Source organism: Salmo salar, chromosome ssa07 (genome assembly GCF_905237065.1).
Source record: "Salmo salar chromosome ssa07, Ssal_v3.1, whole genome shotgun sequence".
Taxonomy (NCBI): Eukaryota; Metazoa; Chordata; class Actinopteri; order Salmoniformes; family Salmonidae; genus Salmo; species Salmo salar.
This window is the reverse complement of record NC_059448.1, coordinates 38366154-38383222: the sequence shown is the minus strand read 5'-3', so window position 1 is coordinate 38383222 and position 17069 is coordinate 38366154. Positions and strand designations below refer to the sequence as shown.

The 17069-nt window shown below is 47.4% G+C and overlaps 1 protein-coding gene across 4 annotated transcripts in view; it reads left to right on the top strand.

Annotated features, from left to right (window-relative positions):
- The window catches only part of LOC106609228 (putative adenosylhomocysteinase 3), a 41572-nt gene that overhangs the window by 21438 nt on the left and 3065 nt on the right, over positions 1-17069 (top strand). The window contains exons 2-16 of one of the 4 annotated variants that reach the window (XM_014207773.2): positions 1449-1560; positions 3266-3409; positions 7976-8076; positions 8300-8402; positions 8594-8688; positions 8823-8929; positions 9153-9269; positions 9449-9512; positions 10532-10620; positions 10719-10789; positions 12234-12328; positions 13904-14002; positions 15141-15209; positions 15421-15499; positions 16538-16658. In XM_014207773.2, coding sequence (XP_014063248.1) covers positions 1449-1560; positions 3266-3409; positions 7976-8076; positions 8300-8402; positions 8594-8688; positions 8823-8929; positions 9153-9269; positions 9449-9512; positions 10532-10620; positions 10719-10789; positions 12234-12328; positions 13904-14002; positions 15141-15209; positions 15421-15499; positions 16538-16658 — 1466 coding nt within the window. Of the gene's footprint in view, positions 1-1448; positions 1561-3265; positions 3410-7975; positions 8077-8299; positions 8403-8593; positions 8689-8822; positions 8930-9152; positions 9270-9448; positions 9513-10531; positions 10621-10718; positions 10790-12233; positions 12329-13903; positions 14003-15140; positions 15210-15420; positions 15500-16537; positions 16663-17069 lie in introns of those variants that run through there. The other 3 variants (XM_014207775.2, XM_014207776.2, XM_014207777.2) reach the window with 3 other exon arrangements.

Sequence of the window (17069 nt, the reverse complement as noted above, 5' to 3'; positions counted from 1 at the left end):
AACCGAGTAGGAAAAGGGTAAGACAGGAGGATGGATGGATTAGGTTGGGACTGACAGGCTTCGGTAGAAGATGAATGAAATTCAATCTACATATGTGTACAGGCATTTATTTCGTTGGCAGACGCAGACTTGTGTCCAAGCTCTGTATTGTGGGTGCGTGCGGGAGAAGTAGAGAAATGCATGTTTGAGAACTGTATCATGGTTCTAATGCAGGTGTTAATATAATACCACGTGTGGACCCCAGGAAGAGTAGCTGCTGCTTTCTGCAACAGCTAATGGGGATCCTAATGAAATGCCAAACACCACCAGCCATGCCTCTCCCTCTGAGTGAAGAGGAAGGAAGCCATGATGAGGGGAACCAAGTGGATACTTGACAAACCCGACCTATCATGAGTACGCAAGACCTTTGCCTCCCCCGTGACTCAGATCCATTTGGCTGGTTGGTGTGAAATTCAGATTGCGCAACCGTGAGTCACTCCCACTCCCTCGCGGTCTTTCGGTAGTCACGCCGTGGCATCCTGCACAGAGAGGTGGACGGGCGCGTCTGGTACTCTGGATGTGCGTCAGACACTCTTGTGGGCTTATTTCAGCGTGACTGTGTGAGTGTTTTGTGCGTACACACACACACACACACACTCATTCGAAGGTTGGCGCTTTGTTTTGCCGCTCTGACGATAAGTGGAATGTTTACACACATTGAAGTGTAGTCCAGGTGCTTGGGAAAATGAAACCCGGATGAGATTTAAAGAAAGATTTTCAATCTCAACTCTGTTTTCATCCGTGAAATCTCTCAGTGCTCCTAGTTGGGAGTGATTTGTCCAGATTGTGAAGCGTTACATAATCGCTCAACAATACCGCTCTACATCACTGAGATTTAACACGTTTTACATCCGGGTTTTATCAAAATTACAATCTACGGCGTCGATTTCTGTTTTATTTTTCCATTAAACTGTGTCGGTGTTGCTGGTTTCACGGCACCGGTAAGTAATCCATCGATATTACCAGCTGCAGGATTAACATATTTCCTCCAAACCAAACTTCCTCCCTGGCTCTGGCCTGTTAGTAGAATGTAGGTCTAACATAACGTTACTGCAGATAAATCGGGATTTAACCCGTGGCTGTTCACTGTAAATGGAGTCTAGTGATGAGGCTCAATTCAGACCTTAGGGATGAACTGTTGTGTTAAATCAATCACTAGCCCCTAGGACCTTTCCCCCTCACCCCTTATAGATCTTACAGAACCTGCTGTGGATAAATGGTGGATTGCTACGGTTATCATATTGCTAAGGCAATACCCATCTGATACTTCCTTTTTAAGATGTACAAGGGGCCAACGAGACAGTCTATCAGGGAAGGAGTTGCTGGATTTTAATCGTTTTTGACTGGGTGTTGGAGGTTGGACGTTGGTGCTTGTGTGGGCGTTGTGGTCTCATTCCTCCCTCTGCCAGCAGATCCAGTTTGCCGACCAAAAACAAGAGTTCAACAAACGTCCCACCAAGATCGGCCGTCGCTCTCTGTCCCGATCCATCTCCCAGTCCTCCACAGACAGCTACGGCTCAGGTACTGAGAATACACACCCACACACTCACGAGCCCCCCCCGACACACCCTGTGCCTAACTCTAATCACAGCCCAGGTACACTATCACACAGTAAGAGTCTATTCCCAGATAGGTGGGGATCAGGAATGTTCTCTGTAACGTATAACTGGATTAAGATGAGACGATACAGGCCACAGAGAGCTGCTAGTGTTCTCCCTAGTTTCTAACACTGTGTTCCATTCAATAATCACTGCAGCCACACACACACACACACACACCAATGTCCTTGTGAAAGTTTGAGATCAGTATTTTTTATATTTTTCTTTCTGGCAGGCAGGCCGGTGTAAACCGGATTTAAGGTTGGGGGTCCATAAAAGAGAGGGGGAGAAAGGTAGAGGCACTATACGTGTTGTCCTGGTCACCTGCTTATCCCACTCCTGGTTGTTCCCAGGGCTCCTAGAGGCCCCTTTCAAGAGCAGGGGGGGGGGAGAAAGAGAGAGGAGAGGCGACATTTCCACTGAAGCGCTAGGAATGGTTGTGTAGTAGGATGAGGGGGCCTGTCAGTCCTGCCTGTCATAAAAAGGGTGTGACCCTTGCTTTACAACCAGAGGTAATCTGTCGGGGTGACGTTCAGTGTTGTAAACCTGTTTGTCAGGAGTGAAGTGTGAAAGACGGAGTGTGAAATACTATGTGACTGGCATCCCCTATGTGGCCTCTCATTCTTCCACTTGTGATGTCACTCACAACCTACCTGGCTGTCCCTCATCTTTTTGAATGTCACGCACAGACACTCACCGGCCGCTTCACCCAAATGCCTCAAGTCCACTCTCCCTCCTTTCTTCTCTGTCCTCTCACTGTGCCTCATTGCATTCTGTCACCCCCACTCTCAAACCTTTCTCCCCGACTGGCTACTCTCTTTCTCTCCCTCTCTTTCCTGATCCCCTGTACTGTAATCCCCAGCCCGCAGCTCTGTGGTTGCTGTAATTATTCCCACAGAAAGAGTCAGTCAAGATTCCTGACTGTCCCCACTGACCTTTCTGTCTCTCTCTCTCTCTCTCTCTCTCTCTCCCTGCTCACATGCTCTCTGTCCCAGCCCTGGGCCTTGATTGCACACACACTGTGGGAGAGCTGTCTTAAGGCGTCCACATGCTTCCCATCTGAAACAGTTTGTAGATATATTATGACGTTTTTGGTCTTCAGCGATGTTTTGTTTTCGGGCGTTCGGTCGCCGACGTCTACGCCCCTTCGTCAGTGATTGGTCAACAGTAGGGATTCTTCAATGAAGTGTTGTCATTCAGCGAGATACGACTCGTTTTCATGCACTTTTTTTCCCCCTCACGAGAAATATTGCATCCAACCTAAAGTTAGATGTCAAATTACGCGACTAAGATATCCTTGGCAAAAACGTCAAAATGAAGGACAGATTTCTTGAATGATGTTATATTCATTCTATTAATTCTGGCTACGGCGTCTGAAGATGGACAGGGACTGAGCCCTGAGGCTCAGTCTCTAGATATATCTTGTAATGTGAGCTATGCAGTTGTTTTGGACATCAGAGTAGATTGTGGTCCAGTGTGTTGTCATGTCACGTGTTGTTGGTTTAATGTCTATATCCTGAGGGCATGTTGAATGTGCATTTTAATGTGTGTGTGTGTGTGTAGACATGCTGTTGCGTGTGTGTGTCCTGTCCTCTGACCCCTCTCTTCTGTCCTGCTCTCTCGCTTAGCTGCGTCGTACACGGACAGCTCTGACGATGAGACTTCTCCTCGGGACAAGCAGCAGAAGAACTCCAAGGGCAACGGAGACTTCTGCATCAAGAACATCAAGCAGGCCGACTTCGGACGCAGGGAGATCGAGATCGCTGAGCAAGGTGGGCTAGGGATGATGTGTGGCAAGGTGGAAGATGTGTGCATACGAGTGTGTGTGTGTGTGTGTGAGGGAGAGAGTGATTCTCTGATGGTGTGATTATGTGAGTGCACGCGTGTGTGATTGGATGTGTGTGTGCCTAGCTGACAGGCCATCTCCCCTAGGGCTGTGTGCTTAGTGGCCGTATTTTTCCCAGCCTATGAGATAAACTGCAGGGGGCCGCCTGCCTCTCCCACTAATACCCAATCAGGCACGCTGTGATGGGACACTCCATCCTCTGCTGAAACCCAACAGGACACACCACTGACCACTCAGTCCTACGTGTCTGTACTGCACCACTGACCACTCAGTCCTACGTGTCTGTACTGCACCACTGACCACTCAGTCCTACGTGTCTGTACTGCACCGCTGACCACTCAGTCCTACGTGTCTGTACTGCACCGCTGACCACTCAGTCCTACGTGTCTGTACTGCACCGCTGACCACTCAGTCCTACGTGTCTGTACTGCACCGCTGACCACTCAGTCCTACGTGTCTGTACTGCACCGCTGACCACTCAGTCCTACGTGTCTGTACTGCACCGCTGACCACTCAGTCCTACGTGTCTGTACTGCACCGCTGACCACTCGGTCCTACGTGTCTGTACTGCACCGCTGACCACTCGGTCCCACGTGTCTGTACTGCACCGCTGACCGCCCGGTCCCACGTGTCTGTACTGCACCGCTGACCGCCCGGTCCCACGTGTCTGTACTGCACCGCTGACCGCCCGGTCCCACGTGTCTGTACTGCACCGCTGACCGCCCGGTCCCACGTGTCTGTACTGCACCGCTGACCGCCCGGTCCCACGTGTCTGTACTGCACCACTGACCGCCCGGTCCCACGTGTCTGTACTGCACCACTGACCACTCACAGTCCCACGTGCCTGTACTGCACCACTGACCATTCACAGTCCCACGTGTCTGTACTGCACCGCTGACCACTCACAGTCCCACGTGCCTGTACTGCACCACTGACCACTCACAGTCCCACGTGCCTGTACTGCACCACTGAAGCTGTAAAGTCTCAAAGTACCATTCGCTTGTTTGCAATGTATGCTGTTTAAATGTAAGCCTTTTAAATGTATGCTGTTTAAATGCGGTGCCAAACATTGAGATGCAGGGATGATGAGTGCAATTTAGATGAGATAGTCGATGTATCAGCAGTGGGCACAGAAAATGACATATTTGACTGTTTCAATCAGAGAGGACTTAATTTTATCCATGTGAACGCACGGAGCCTGCTGCCGAAATAATAAGAGGAATTAAAACTCCTGGCTTTTAACACACGGGCTGCAGTAGTTGCTGTGACTGAGACATGGGTCAATTGAGGACAATGAGGTTGAGCTACCAGGTTATAGCGTTCATAGAATAAACCGAAACGGTGGCGGCGTGTTTGTTTTTTTTACTAAGAATGATGTGTGTCTTAACCCTCGTTCAGATCTGAAAATGGATGGTCTTGAGGTTGCATGGGTTGCATGCAAACTCCATCCTAAATGTCGTCCTGTGCTTGTCGGCGTGTGCGACCGGCCTCCTAAGCAGAATAATGTCTAGGATTTTACTTGAATCGAATTGCTGTGATCCCAATGTATTTGCTGATGGAGAATGTATTCTGCTTAGGCAATTAAAAAAAATATATATAATACATGTGTAGTCACCCAAAATAAGTACACTAGTAAATGCCCTGTGTAACTTTCATCAGTTATTTGGACTGAAATTGTTGAGCCAACCCGGGTGTGTATTGACAGTAAATCAACTTTAGGATTTGATTATTGTATCGGATCAAGAGAACATCTGTCAGTCGGGAGTCTTAAATATTGGTTTTAGTGTCCACATGGTAACCTACCGTACCCGTAAGAAATCCAAAATGTTACTAGAGCCATGTAATACGTGAAGGGTACGGTCTTTGAAACAACTCTCACAAGAATGTTTTGTAGAGGTCCTTGTAATTTTGGATTGGTCTCGCGTACTAAACAGTGATGTTGATCAAGCTTGGTGTTGCTTTAAAGATCTGTTATTGTCTGCGCTCGACTCTGGCTCCGATTTTAAACAAATTTGAATCAAACAGCGGTCAGGGAAATGGATCACTTCCCAGATCTTAGACCTCGTAAGGAAATAGGATCGCTTCCTGGCCAGATTCAGAAGGACAGATCTACAACAAGGTTATGACGGTTATATTAACTTGTAGAAACCAGGCAAAATACAAAATGGATAAGGCCATATTCCAACATTTATATAGACACCGTTAATGACAACTTAATCAGCCTCGTAAACTGTGGAACATTTTAAAGGGCATTGGTTCAAAAACTCCCCATAAGGTAAAATCCGGTAGTATTGGCCTGGATATTGATGATGTTTTATGCTATGACCGGCAAAGGTTGCAAATTATTTTAAAATTGTATTTTACCACAATAGCCTCATCTCCGGTTAAGAAGGTACACATCTGCTCTGGAAACTCTGGCCAGTCTTTCATTTAACAACCTTTACCAGAGCAAAAGTATCACAAATTATTTGTTTGACCTGGGCATGGTGACAGAGGACAACGTTGACAATCTACTATGCTTAATGAGCACAAACAAAGCAACTGGGCTGGATAACCTTCCTGCAAGATTCATAAAGGATAGTACTTGTGTCACTGCTAAAATGATAACACATATTGTAATCCTTTCCATTAGTACTGGTGCATTTCCTAAGGATCTCAAAACAGCCCGGGTGCTTCTACTCCACAAGAAGAGCAGTAAAACAAATGTAGGAAACTACAGGCCTGTGTCAATCCTCATCCAAAGTTGTTGAGAGATTAGTTTTTAATCAACTTGAGGGATAGCTTCTTGAGCACAAACTTATTTTATGAACTACAATCTGGCTTTAGAACAGCTCGTTCCACTGATACTTGCCGTATCCACATTTTTGATCACATTAAACAGGAAAGTGAGAAGGGGAACTATACAGGTAAAGTCATGTTAGGCTTGCAGAAAGCTTTTGACACTGTAGACCGTGATATTCTCCTGATGAAACTGAAATGCATGGGTCTAAATGATGTAGCAGTGAATTGGTTTAGGTCTTATCTGACCAACAGAACACAAGTATGTGATGTTCTGTCAGAGGCCAAAGAAATATGCTGTGGAGTACCGCAGGGATCCATTTTAGGGCCTCTCTTATTTCTTATATACGTTAATGATATGCCAGATACAGTAAAGTGCAAACTCCCGATTTATGCTGATGATTCAGACATACTGGTATCAGGGAAGGATACAGTTTACATAAAGACCCTGAGTAAGGAATTGCATTTTGTTAGAGATTGGTTGTCTGACAACAAATTGTCACTACATTTGGGGAAAAACTGAATCGATTTTGTTCGGAAACAAAACTGAGATTGCTTAGGGCTGACAAGAAAGCAGTAAACTGTGCAGGCAAGGAGATTGAATCTAAAACACGTGTATCTTATCTTGGTGTGTCCCTAGCTCCATCCCTTTCTGGAGACCTGATTGATGCTAAAGTAATTTCTAAAATGGCAAACACTGATTATTTTTTTTATATCTTAACATTAGATATTCTAACATTAAAGTTAAGAAACTGCTTGTCTCAACCTTGATTCAGTGTCATTTTGATTATGCCTGCTCTGCTTGGTGTATATATATAATAGGCTATCAAAAAAGCTGAAAAAGAGAATGCAGGTCATGCAAAATAACATTGTCAGGTATATGCTGAATGTCCCCTCTAGGGCCCACATAGGGGTACAGGAGTTCCGGGAGGTGGGCTTGTTGCCTTTGGAGTCCAGAGTGGACCAATTTAATCATATGTTTGACATTTTAAATGACCGTGCCCCAGGTTACAAGAAACACCACATTGATATGGTCTATAAACCAACACGGTCACAATACCAGAGCTAGTGATATGTCTTGTAAAATCCCAAGAGTAAACAGTACTGCGAGGAGCACGTTTTTCCATACAGGCATTTGTCTATGGAATGGCCTTCCCTTGGAGGTAAAAAATAGCTTTATAAAGCAGGAAAAGGTTTTCATTTGGACAAGGCTGTCTTTAAGAGAAACCACTCCACTGCCCCTTGTGCCCCCTACTGCTGGCCAGGTGTATTATTTGAAGGATCGGTATGATGTGCAATTAATAGATTGTTTTAATGTGAAATGAATGTGGTTGATTTTTAAGGTTAGGGAGAAGGGCAGTGAATAGTGCCACTTTTTAGGATGTCAATATAAATGAATGTATTAATGGTGGTTTGTAATTTTGTCTGGTCTTTTAATCATTGACCTCACGCAGCCCTGGCTCGGTTGGCCTTATCACACATGGCTCGAGCTCTGAATTCCTAGGTGACAGACCATAGGCAGCGCAGCAGAAGGCTTCCCAAAGAATGTTGGCCAGCTAACTTTTATTAACCACGCTTTAACCATTTAGAATTTTTCAAAGATTTTTAAATGTCATTTTAAGGATTATACAGAGGATGCCTTTTTGAAGTTTTGAAACGGGACAAATGGTTTTGTGGTAATGTTGTTGTCGGTTGCGTTGTCTCCTCCACACAGAGATGCCAGCTCTCATGGCCCTGAGGAAGAGAGCCCAGGGAGAGAAGCCGCTGGCTGGGGCCAAAGTAGTGGGCTGCACCCATATCACAGCTCAGACAGCCGTGAGTCTCACACACACACACACACGCCACCATCCACCGCTCAGTCCGCTGTGAGTCTGCCGCACCTGCTCAGAAAACCACGACTCCCAGCCATACTGAATGGCACTCGTCTTAAGCCAGCTTCACGCATCTTTTAGCAGCAGGACTTTGCTTTGAACACAAACGTCTCCGTTGGCTGTGTCCGTAACTGAGCGCGTGGTCTGGTCTGTGTGTGTCCCTGCAGGTGTTGATGGAGACGCTGTCTGCCCTGGGGGCTCAGTGCAGGTGGGCTGCCTGTAACATCTACTCCACGCAGAATGAGGTGGCAGCTGCTCTGGCCGAGGGAGGTGAGTGTGAACAGGGCTGCTTCATTTGAGCGTCTGTGTCGTGTGGGAGCTCGTTCTCTGTCGCGACCTGCTGGCTCTCTCAGTGCCCATCAATTCAATGGTAGGATATTCATAAGAACATGCTGCATCGCTACATTTCTCTTACTCTCCCCCCCCTTTCTCTATCGCTCATCTCTTCGATTCTCTCTCAGGGTTCTCTGTGTTCGCGTGGAAGGGCGAGTCGGAGGATGACTTCTGGTGGTGCATCGATCGCTGTGTCAACCTGGAGGGCTGGCAGCCCAACATGGTACGTGTCTGTCTTGTCTCCCTCAATCACTCCCATCCCCCAGTAACGGACTGGCACCCGGACTTTGTTACCACGTAAACGGCGTCAGTCATTTATCCCGATCAGTTAGAGAGACGCGTTGTGTCCTGCTCCAGATCCTAGATGACGGAGGAGACCTGACCCACTGGATCTATAAGAAATACCCCAACATGTTCAAGAAGATCAAGGGCATCGTGGAGGAGAGCGTCACTGGAGTACACCGGTGGGTGGATCACTGCTAACCACACTGCTTCATTATTAGTTGACTCATTGTCTAGACTGAGAAAAACAGTGTTTTGCCAGTAAGCTTCCCCTTAGTCATGGGTTTGTTTTGAAGCATAGTGGTCCATCTTCTATGGCCATTTCTCCATCTAGTGGCCATAACGGGTAGTGTCAGGTTTTACTGGTAATGAGGCCCCCCCCTCTTGTTGCTGCTCTGTATGTAGGTTGTACCAGCTGTCCAAGGCGGGGAAGCTGTGTGTCCCGGCCATGAATGTCAACGACTCTGTGACCAAGCAGAAGTTTGACAACCTCTACTGCTGCAGGGAGTCCATCCTGGACGGGTAGGACAACTCCGGCATGCCTGTTCAAAGCAGGAAGACCGAGGAAGATTACGTCATTGTCGTCACGTATAATTGTCTTCGGGCGCTGACGGCCGGGAGTCTACGGATGACTTAAACATTTTGTCATGCTAACTTCTTTTGATTTTTGTTGTTGTTGTGTTTCTTCGCTTTCCCTCCAGTCTGAAGAGGACCACTGATGTAATGTTTGGGGGAAAACAGGTGGTTGTGTGTGGATATGGAGAGGTAAGAGTCTGTCTTACCTACTGTGTATTAGTGATGGGGGGGGAGGGTCGATAGTTGCATTTTGCTACATTATTTGTGAACGATATTATATTGATATTTGTATCGATACAATTTTTTTTGCTACTGTAGGTAGCATTAGCTGTACCTGCACCAAAACTCTGCTGTTTTTCCTCCTTTTTAATAGTGAGCCAATGTGGTTTCGGCACTTTTATTTCCCTGACTGATCAAAACGAGCTTTCTCATTCTCTTGTCTCTCTGCAGCAGACATTTGGTGAGCGATATGTTTGGAACATAAAATCGCAATACATAAAGTATCGGCACAACTTTGTATCATGGGGTCCCTGGCAATTCCCAGCCCTACTGTATTTATTTATTTATTACCTTTTTATTTAACTAGGCAAGTCAGTTAAGAACAAAGAACTGCCTTGTTCAGGGGCAGAACGACAGATTTTTACCTTGTCAGCTCGGGGATTCGATCTTGCAACCTGCCGCCCCAAATGGTACTTATAATTTATTTTAACCTTAATTTCACAAGGTAAGTTGACTGAGAACATATTCTCTTTTACAGCAACGACCTGGGGAATAGTTACAGGGGGAGGAATGACCCAATCGGAAGCTGGGGCGGATTAGGTGGCCATGATGGTATGAGGGCCAGATTGGGGATTTAGCCAGGACACTGGGGTTAACACCCCTACTCTTACGATAAGTGCCATGGGGTCTTTAGTGACCACAGAGAGTCAGGACGCCCGTTTTACGTCCCATCCGAAAGACGGGACCCTACACAGGGAACTGTCCCCAATGCCTCCTACTGGCCCTTCAAACCCATTTCCAGTAGCATCTGGTCTCCCATCCATGGGCCAACCAGGACCAACCCTGCTTAGCCAGCAGTGGGATGCTGCTGGCGATCTAAACACCTTATTATATCAAAATGGACCACCAGAGGAAACTGTTTACCATCCAAGTCTATAGTAGAGCCTCCATCAGTCCTATGCCCATGTGTTTTTATTTACGCTCCATAGGTGGGGAAGGGCTGCTGTGCTGCTCTCAAGGCCATGGGCTCCATCGTGTACGTCACAGAGATCGACCCCATCTGTGCCTTGCAGGCCTGGTAAGTTCAACCAATCAGAGCCAGGTACGTGAACTAATCGGCCAATGGCAGCAGGGTGAACGAGGAAGTAACGCGTTTGTTTATCCGTCCCTGTACAGCATGGATGGCTTCAGACTGGTGAAGCTGAATGAGGTGATCAGACAAGTGGACATTGTCATCACTTGCACAGGTGAACAACTCTCCCTTGTCCCCTCGGTCAACACTAGATGGCCACATTAGAACAGACAAGTGGCAATAGTGTCAACTAATAACCGAGTGCAAGCATGAGCTTGTTGGGGTTTAAGTCAGGGTTTGGGTTTAGATTTCTTTGCAATGAATGAGTATAGCGAAGTGTTATTAGCGGCTTTGTTTTTTGTATCGAGGAATATTTCACTTTCTCTGGTCATATGAGTAAGAACATGCATTGCTGCATGAGGCAGAAATAATGCAGTGCGACTTCAGTTTCGCCATCAGCTGGAAGACTGTGTCCCCTTTTCAAATCAAATTTTTATTTGTCACATGCGCCGAATACAACAGGTGTAGACCTTACAGTGAAATGCTTACTTACAAGCCCTTAAACAACAATGCCGTTTTAAGAAAATACCTGAAATAAAAGTAGCTAATAATTAAAGAGCAGCAGTAAAATAACAATAGCGAGGCTGTATACACGGGGTACTGGTACAGAGTCGATGTGTGGGGGCACCGGTTAGTCAAGGTAATTAAGGTAATATGTACATGTAGGTAGTTATTAAGGTGACTATGCATAGATAATAACAGAGTAGCAGCAGAGTAGAAGGGGGGGGCGGGCAATGCAAATAGTCTGGGTAGCCATTTGATTAGATGTTCAGGAGGCTTATGGCTTGGGGGTAGAAGCTGTTTAGAAGCCTCTTGGACCTAGACTTGGCGCTCCGTTATTGCTTGTCGTGCAGCAGCAGAGAGAACAGTCTATGACTAGGGTGGCTGGAGTCTTCGACAATTTTTAGGGCCTTCCTCTGACACCGCCTGGTATAGAGGTCCTGGATGGCAGGAAGCTTGGCCCCGGTGATGTACTGGGCCGCACATACTACCCTCTGTAGTGCCTTGCGGCCGGAGGCCGAGCAGTTGCCATACCAGGCAGTATTCTCAGGAGGGAGAGGGGGACAGTGAGTCGGGTGAGAGGCAGCCTCACCGCTGCTTCGTCCCTCCCCACAGACTAACCATAAGATGCAGGCCATCAGTCCAGTAAAACGTTAATTGAAAAAGGACAGACAACCGTAATCACTCACGCGAATGTGTATGCGTTTGCACACAGACATGCGCGTTCACACACTCAGACTTAGAGGCACGCGATGCCGTTCAGACACTTATTCATACTGTAGGTCTATGTGGAGAGTGGAGCGCTATGGTGCGTTTTGAGTAGATTGATTTTTATCTAGTGCAGGAGATTTATTCCTAGCATGATTTGTGTAGCATATACAGCAACATAATTCCTTTTGAAGGGGTTAATAACGTCATTCAGCATGTGTCGGCCCGGCGCGAATTATTGGTAGCATTCACCTCTGTCCACTTGTGAATTTCTCTGACGTTTCAGTGAACATGATGATTGTGAGAGTGTAATATCGATGGCACGTTTAATGACGGTCCCTCTACTTCAGGAAATAAGAACGTGGTGGTGAGAGAATACTTGGACCGTATGAAGAACGGCTGTATCGTCTGCAACATGGGACACTCAAACACCGAGATCGACGTGGTGAGTGAAGTGTGTGTCTGTGTGTGTTGGTGGGAGATGAAGGGGGGGGGTTGTATGTGCGGGTGTGTTATTGTGACAGCTTGACTGATCGTGTGGGCGGAAGACACTGCTGTCACCAATGCTCGTCACGTTATTGTCACTGTGGGGGAAGCTGTGATACGACAACGCCCCTGACCTGACGTTGTCATAGTTATGAGTTGGCTCGCTGTGGCCTATCAGTTGTTGTCACTGTTACGGTGACATCCTCAGGGTCATAGCGAAACCATTTTCATAGTGACTGTTGTCATCAGGGCCTGACATGAAGTCAGATTTTTTACCAGCCAAAATATTTCTTTTACATGATTTCATTATTTTTTTAAACGGATGAGCATGCTTTGTAATGTTTCTAAAACAATACATGTATTACTAGTAATAAGTGAAGTGGTATATTACTCAATGTTTAATTTTTTGTGAACTGAGTCTTAACCAAAATTCCTAAGATGAGATAAAAATGTTACGCTGACCCTTTAAGGGCGGGAGGTTACCGTGGCAACGAGGGCACTGAGCCGCTGGACTCGTCAGTGACTGCCTGTGATATAGAGAATCTGACTAGTAGCCGATGTCTTTGCTAGCAGTTGAAGCAAATTCAAACATTGAAGAACAACCTAGCTTGTGAACAAAATAATGTAAATAGCCACGAAACACAAGGACATAGTCTCCCTTTAAAGTAAATTCGACCAACTTTGGCTTCCAGAGTGGCGCAGCGGTCTAAGGCACTGCATCGCAGTGCTTGAGGCATCACTACAGACCTGGGTTCGATCGCCGGTTGTGTTGCAGCCGGCCGTGACCGGGAAACCCATGAGGCGGCGCACAATTCGCCCAGCGTCGTCTGGGTTAGGGAAGGGTTTGGCTGGCCGGGATTTCCTTGTCCCATCGCACTCTAGCGACTCCTTGTGGCGGGCCGGGGCGCCTTCAAGCTGACTTCGGTCGCCAGCTGGACGGTGTTTCCTCCAACACATTGGTGCAGCTGGCTTCCGGGTTAAGCAAGCAGTGTCAACCAAGCAGTGCGGCTTGGCAGGGTCGTGTTTCGGAGGACGCGTATGGGACAAGACTGTAACTACCATTGGATATTACGAAACTGGGGAGAAAAATGGTTAAAAATAAAACAAATTGACCACCTTTTAATACTTGTGCCCACTGGTCCCAAAATGAGTCTTCAGCGCGGTCCACACAGCTCCCCAGCCAGGCTGTGCTCCTGCATGTTGGGATATTATTATAGGATTTGTAGTTCTTTGTGTGATTTTTAGCTACCAGCTATGAAACAAATGACAGAAATACTTTGAAAACGGCTACTGCGGCATTAGTTCAGCTGTACATGAGCTCATACTTGACTCCTAACTCTGTTTATTTGCAAATGGGATTGACATGCTTGTGGAGCCCTGACCAACCGCCAACGTGGCTGGTGAAACGGACATCTTCCCCACCAATGCCAAAATCGACCCGCATTTGTCGGGTGTTAACGTTAGTCCCTGGTTGTCATAGTGAAACTGTTCTCGTGGTAACTGTTTCCTGTCCGTTTCTTGTCCTCTCCTCCAGGCGAGCCTGCGGACACCGGAGCTGACCTGGGAGAGAGTTAGGTCACAGGTGGACCACGTCATCTGGCCCGACGGCAAGCGGATAGTGCTGCTGGCTGAGGTGATTTTTTATTATTATTATTATCATCATCATCATCATCGTCACATTAATACAAGGCTGTCCATGACGGTACTACCTCAAATCACTGCTCAATCACAAGGGTCAACGATCTGATCTATAAATCCTCTCAACTTCCAAATAACTGGGCGGGAATAGATCCAAATGTTCCGTGTGTAGCTGTACAGCAACCCCTATCTGAGGCTGAGCCTGGTAAACAAGCAGTACGTCTACACCACATTCCCTCTCTCATAGCAGAGAGAGACACAGAGGCACTCTGTCTGTGTGTGTGTGTGTGTGTGTGTGTGCAGCAGTCTCTGACAGAATGAAACCACCGTGAGAGCGAGCCAGGCTGAAAGCCAGGCTGAAAGCCAGGTGCTTCATTGTCTGCTATTTGATCTCCTCCATGCTTTAATCAGGTAATGGAAACCCCCTCTCTGCTGTTTGTTTTCCCCTCTCACTCTTCCCTCTTCTTTTTTTGACTATTCTCTCCATCTTCACTCCTGGACTCTCTCACTTCTCCTCTACTGTCTCGATCTGAGGGGCTTTTTCAAAGAGAAGTTGCTGTTTTTGTCAGTTTGGTTCTCCAGAGCTCACCTGTAGCCGGTGTTCTCCTGACGCTCTCTTCAGAACAGGGAAGTGTGGGCTGCCTCAGTTCCCCCGGGCAGTGTGCATACTGCATAAAGTAACAGTACGCCCCATTGTACTGTCACCGCTACTCGCAGCAAACGGGGAATTGAAACTAAATCACCACCGACGCGTAATTGCTACGGACTAACGCATGTTGCAGCTCTCTGGGGAAATAATGAACATTATTGCGTGCTTTCTGTGTCACTAAGGAATGTATGATGGCGGTAGTGAATGTAGATCAGTTCCTCCTCCTTTGAATGCTGCCTCGTTAGCGGTCTTGAGCCCAGTAACAATACCAGTCCCGTTTTCTCCCTCTGTTTACATGTCTGCGTGCACAATGTCTTCTGTTATTCTGACCTTGGACTCAGCAACACTTTTTCTGACATTTGATGATGTTGATGTCAACCCCACACACACGCACACAGTATCTTATCATTGAGACGTAGTTTCCTCTGATTCTGTGTGCCGTTAACTGGTTGTTAACCCAATGTCTCTCTCAATCTGTCCTCAGGGTCGTCTGCTGAACCTAAGCTGCTCTACGGTCCCCACCTTTGTCCTGTCCATCACCGCCACCACTCAGGTACCGTGCGTTTTTGTGATTTGTGTGTGGGGTGGATCAGCGTCGGGGTGTGTGTGCCACTTCGTACAGTAATCTGAGAGATTAGGGTCCTGTCATTGCTCTGCCGCTGACCCCCAGGCCAGGCCGCGTGCGTCATGAGAGCGACCGTGGCGTTGCCATGGTAACAGATGTGTGTGTGAGATTGACATCCGGGTCCTGTCTCATACCTCAGGCCCTGGCTCTGATAGAGCTGTACAACGCCCCAGAGGGACGTTACAAACAGGATGTCTACCTGCTGCCCAAGAAGATGGGTAAGAGGCCGAGCTCTATGTCCACACACACACACACACAGACATACTCCTTCAGCCCTCCTCTGTCCTCAACCCTCTGTCTCACACACACACTCCGTAATCCTTATTCGCTCAGGCCTCAGCCGAGGCAGCCAGTAGTCACCTGACAGCACCCGTCCGCCTGTCTGAACCTCTGACAAAACCCTTTTAGGGGAAAACATTGAGTTGAAAGGGGATCAGCCAGAATGCACAACAGACTCACCTCAGCAAATAGAAGCGATAGATACACTATAGGGATAGAGATGGCTAGCATGACCGTGAATATGTTTTGAAGTGCCTCTGTGCTAACTCAACCCAATCCAAGACGTGGCTGCAGGGGTTATCTATGTTCTACGTCATGATCCAAAACAAACACTGGATGTTAGTATATCAGGTCGTGTTTGCGGCGTTTAGACTTTTGTTCTATTCATTTACAGTCATTGCAGTGTCTGGGAACTATAGAATTCATAGTAGAACGCATCCTATTTAGAGTGTGTGTGTGTGTGTGTGTGTGTGTGTGTGTGTGTGTGTGTGTGTGTATGCTTGCGCTTCATTCACTGTAGAGTACATCTCATAGAGAGCCTGAGTGTGCATGCGTTTGTGTGTGTCTGCAGCTGGCAGCGTAGCCGCGTCTCTGCCCCCCCCCAAGTGTATGGTGTAAAAGCAGGGAGAATGAGAGGCAGACTGGCAGAGAGGCTCAATATAGGTCAGCCTGTCAGACCCTGCTGCTAAGCTCACTGCACCATCACTGACGGAGAGAGACGGACGGAGGGAGGGAGAGAGGGAGGGAGAGACCGGGACAGGAGAAGCAGCCCCAGTGCATTCAGCTAACCCCACACAAACAAATAAATGAGTAAATAGCCAACAGCCCCGTGTCCCCGCAGGCTAGAGTAACTAGGCTCTCTCCTCCCACTCCTTCTTTTTCTGTCTCTCTCTATCCATCTTTCTCTCTCGTTCTTTTTTTTTCTCTGTCTCGCTCTTTCTCCCCACCCCCCACTCCCTCCTTCTGTATTATTCCAGATGAGTATGTGGCCAGCCTTCACCTGCCTACGTTCGATGCCCACCTCACAGAGCTGAGTGACGAGCAGGCCAAGTACCTGGGCTTGAACAAGAACGGGCCCTTCAAGCCAAACTACTACAGGTAAACATTAATGCCTGAATGCTTAGATTGCCTGCTAATATTGTACTTCACATACACTGAGTATATCAAACATTAGGAACACCTTCCTGATATTGAGTTGCACCCCCCCCGCCGCCCCCTTTGCCCTCAACAGCCTTAATTCGTCAGGGCATGGACTCTACAAGGTGTTGAATGCGTTCCACAGGGATGCTGGCCCATGTTGACTCTAATGCTTCCCATGGTTGTGGCAAGTTGGCTGGATGTCCTTTGGGTGGTGGACCATTTTTAATACACACGGGAAACTGTTGAGCGTAAAAAACCCAGCAGCGTTGCAGTTCTTGACACGAACCCGGTGCACCTGGCACCTACTACCATAACCCGTTCGAAGTCACTTAAATCCTTTGTCTTGCCCATTCACCCTCTGAATGGCAC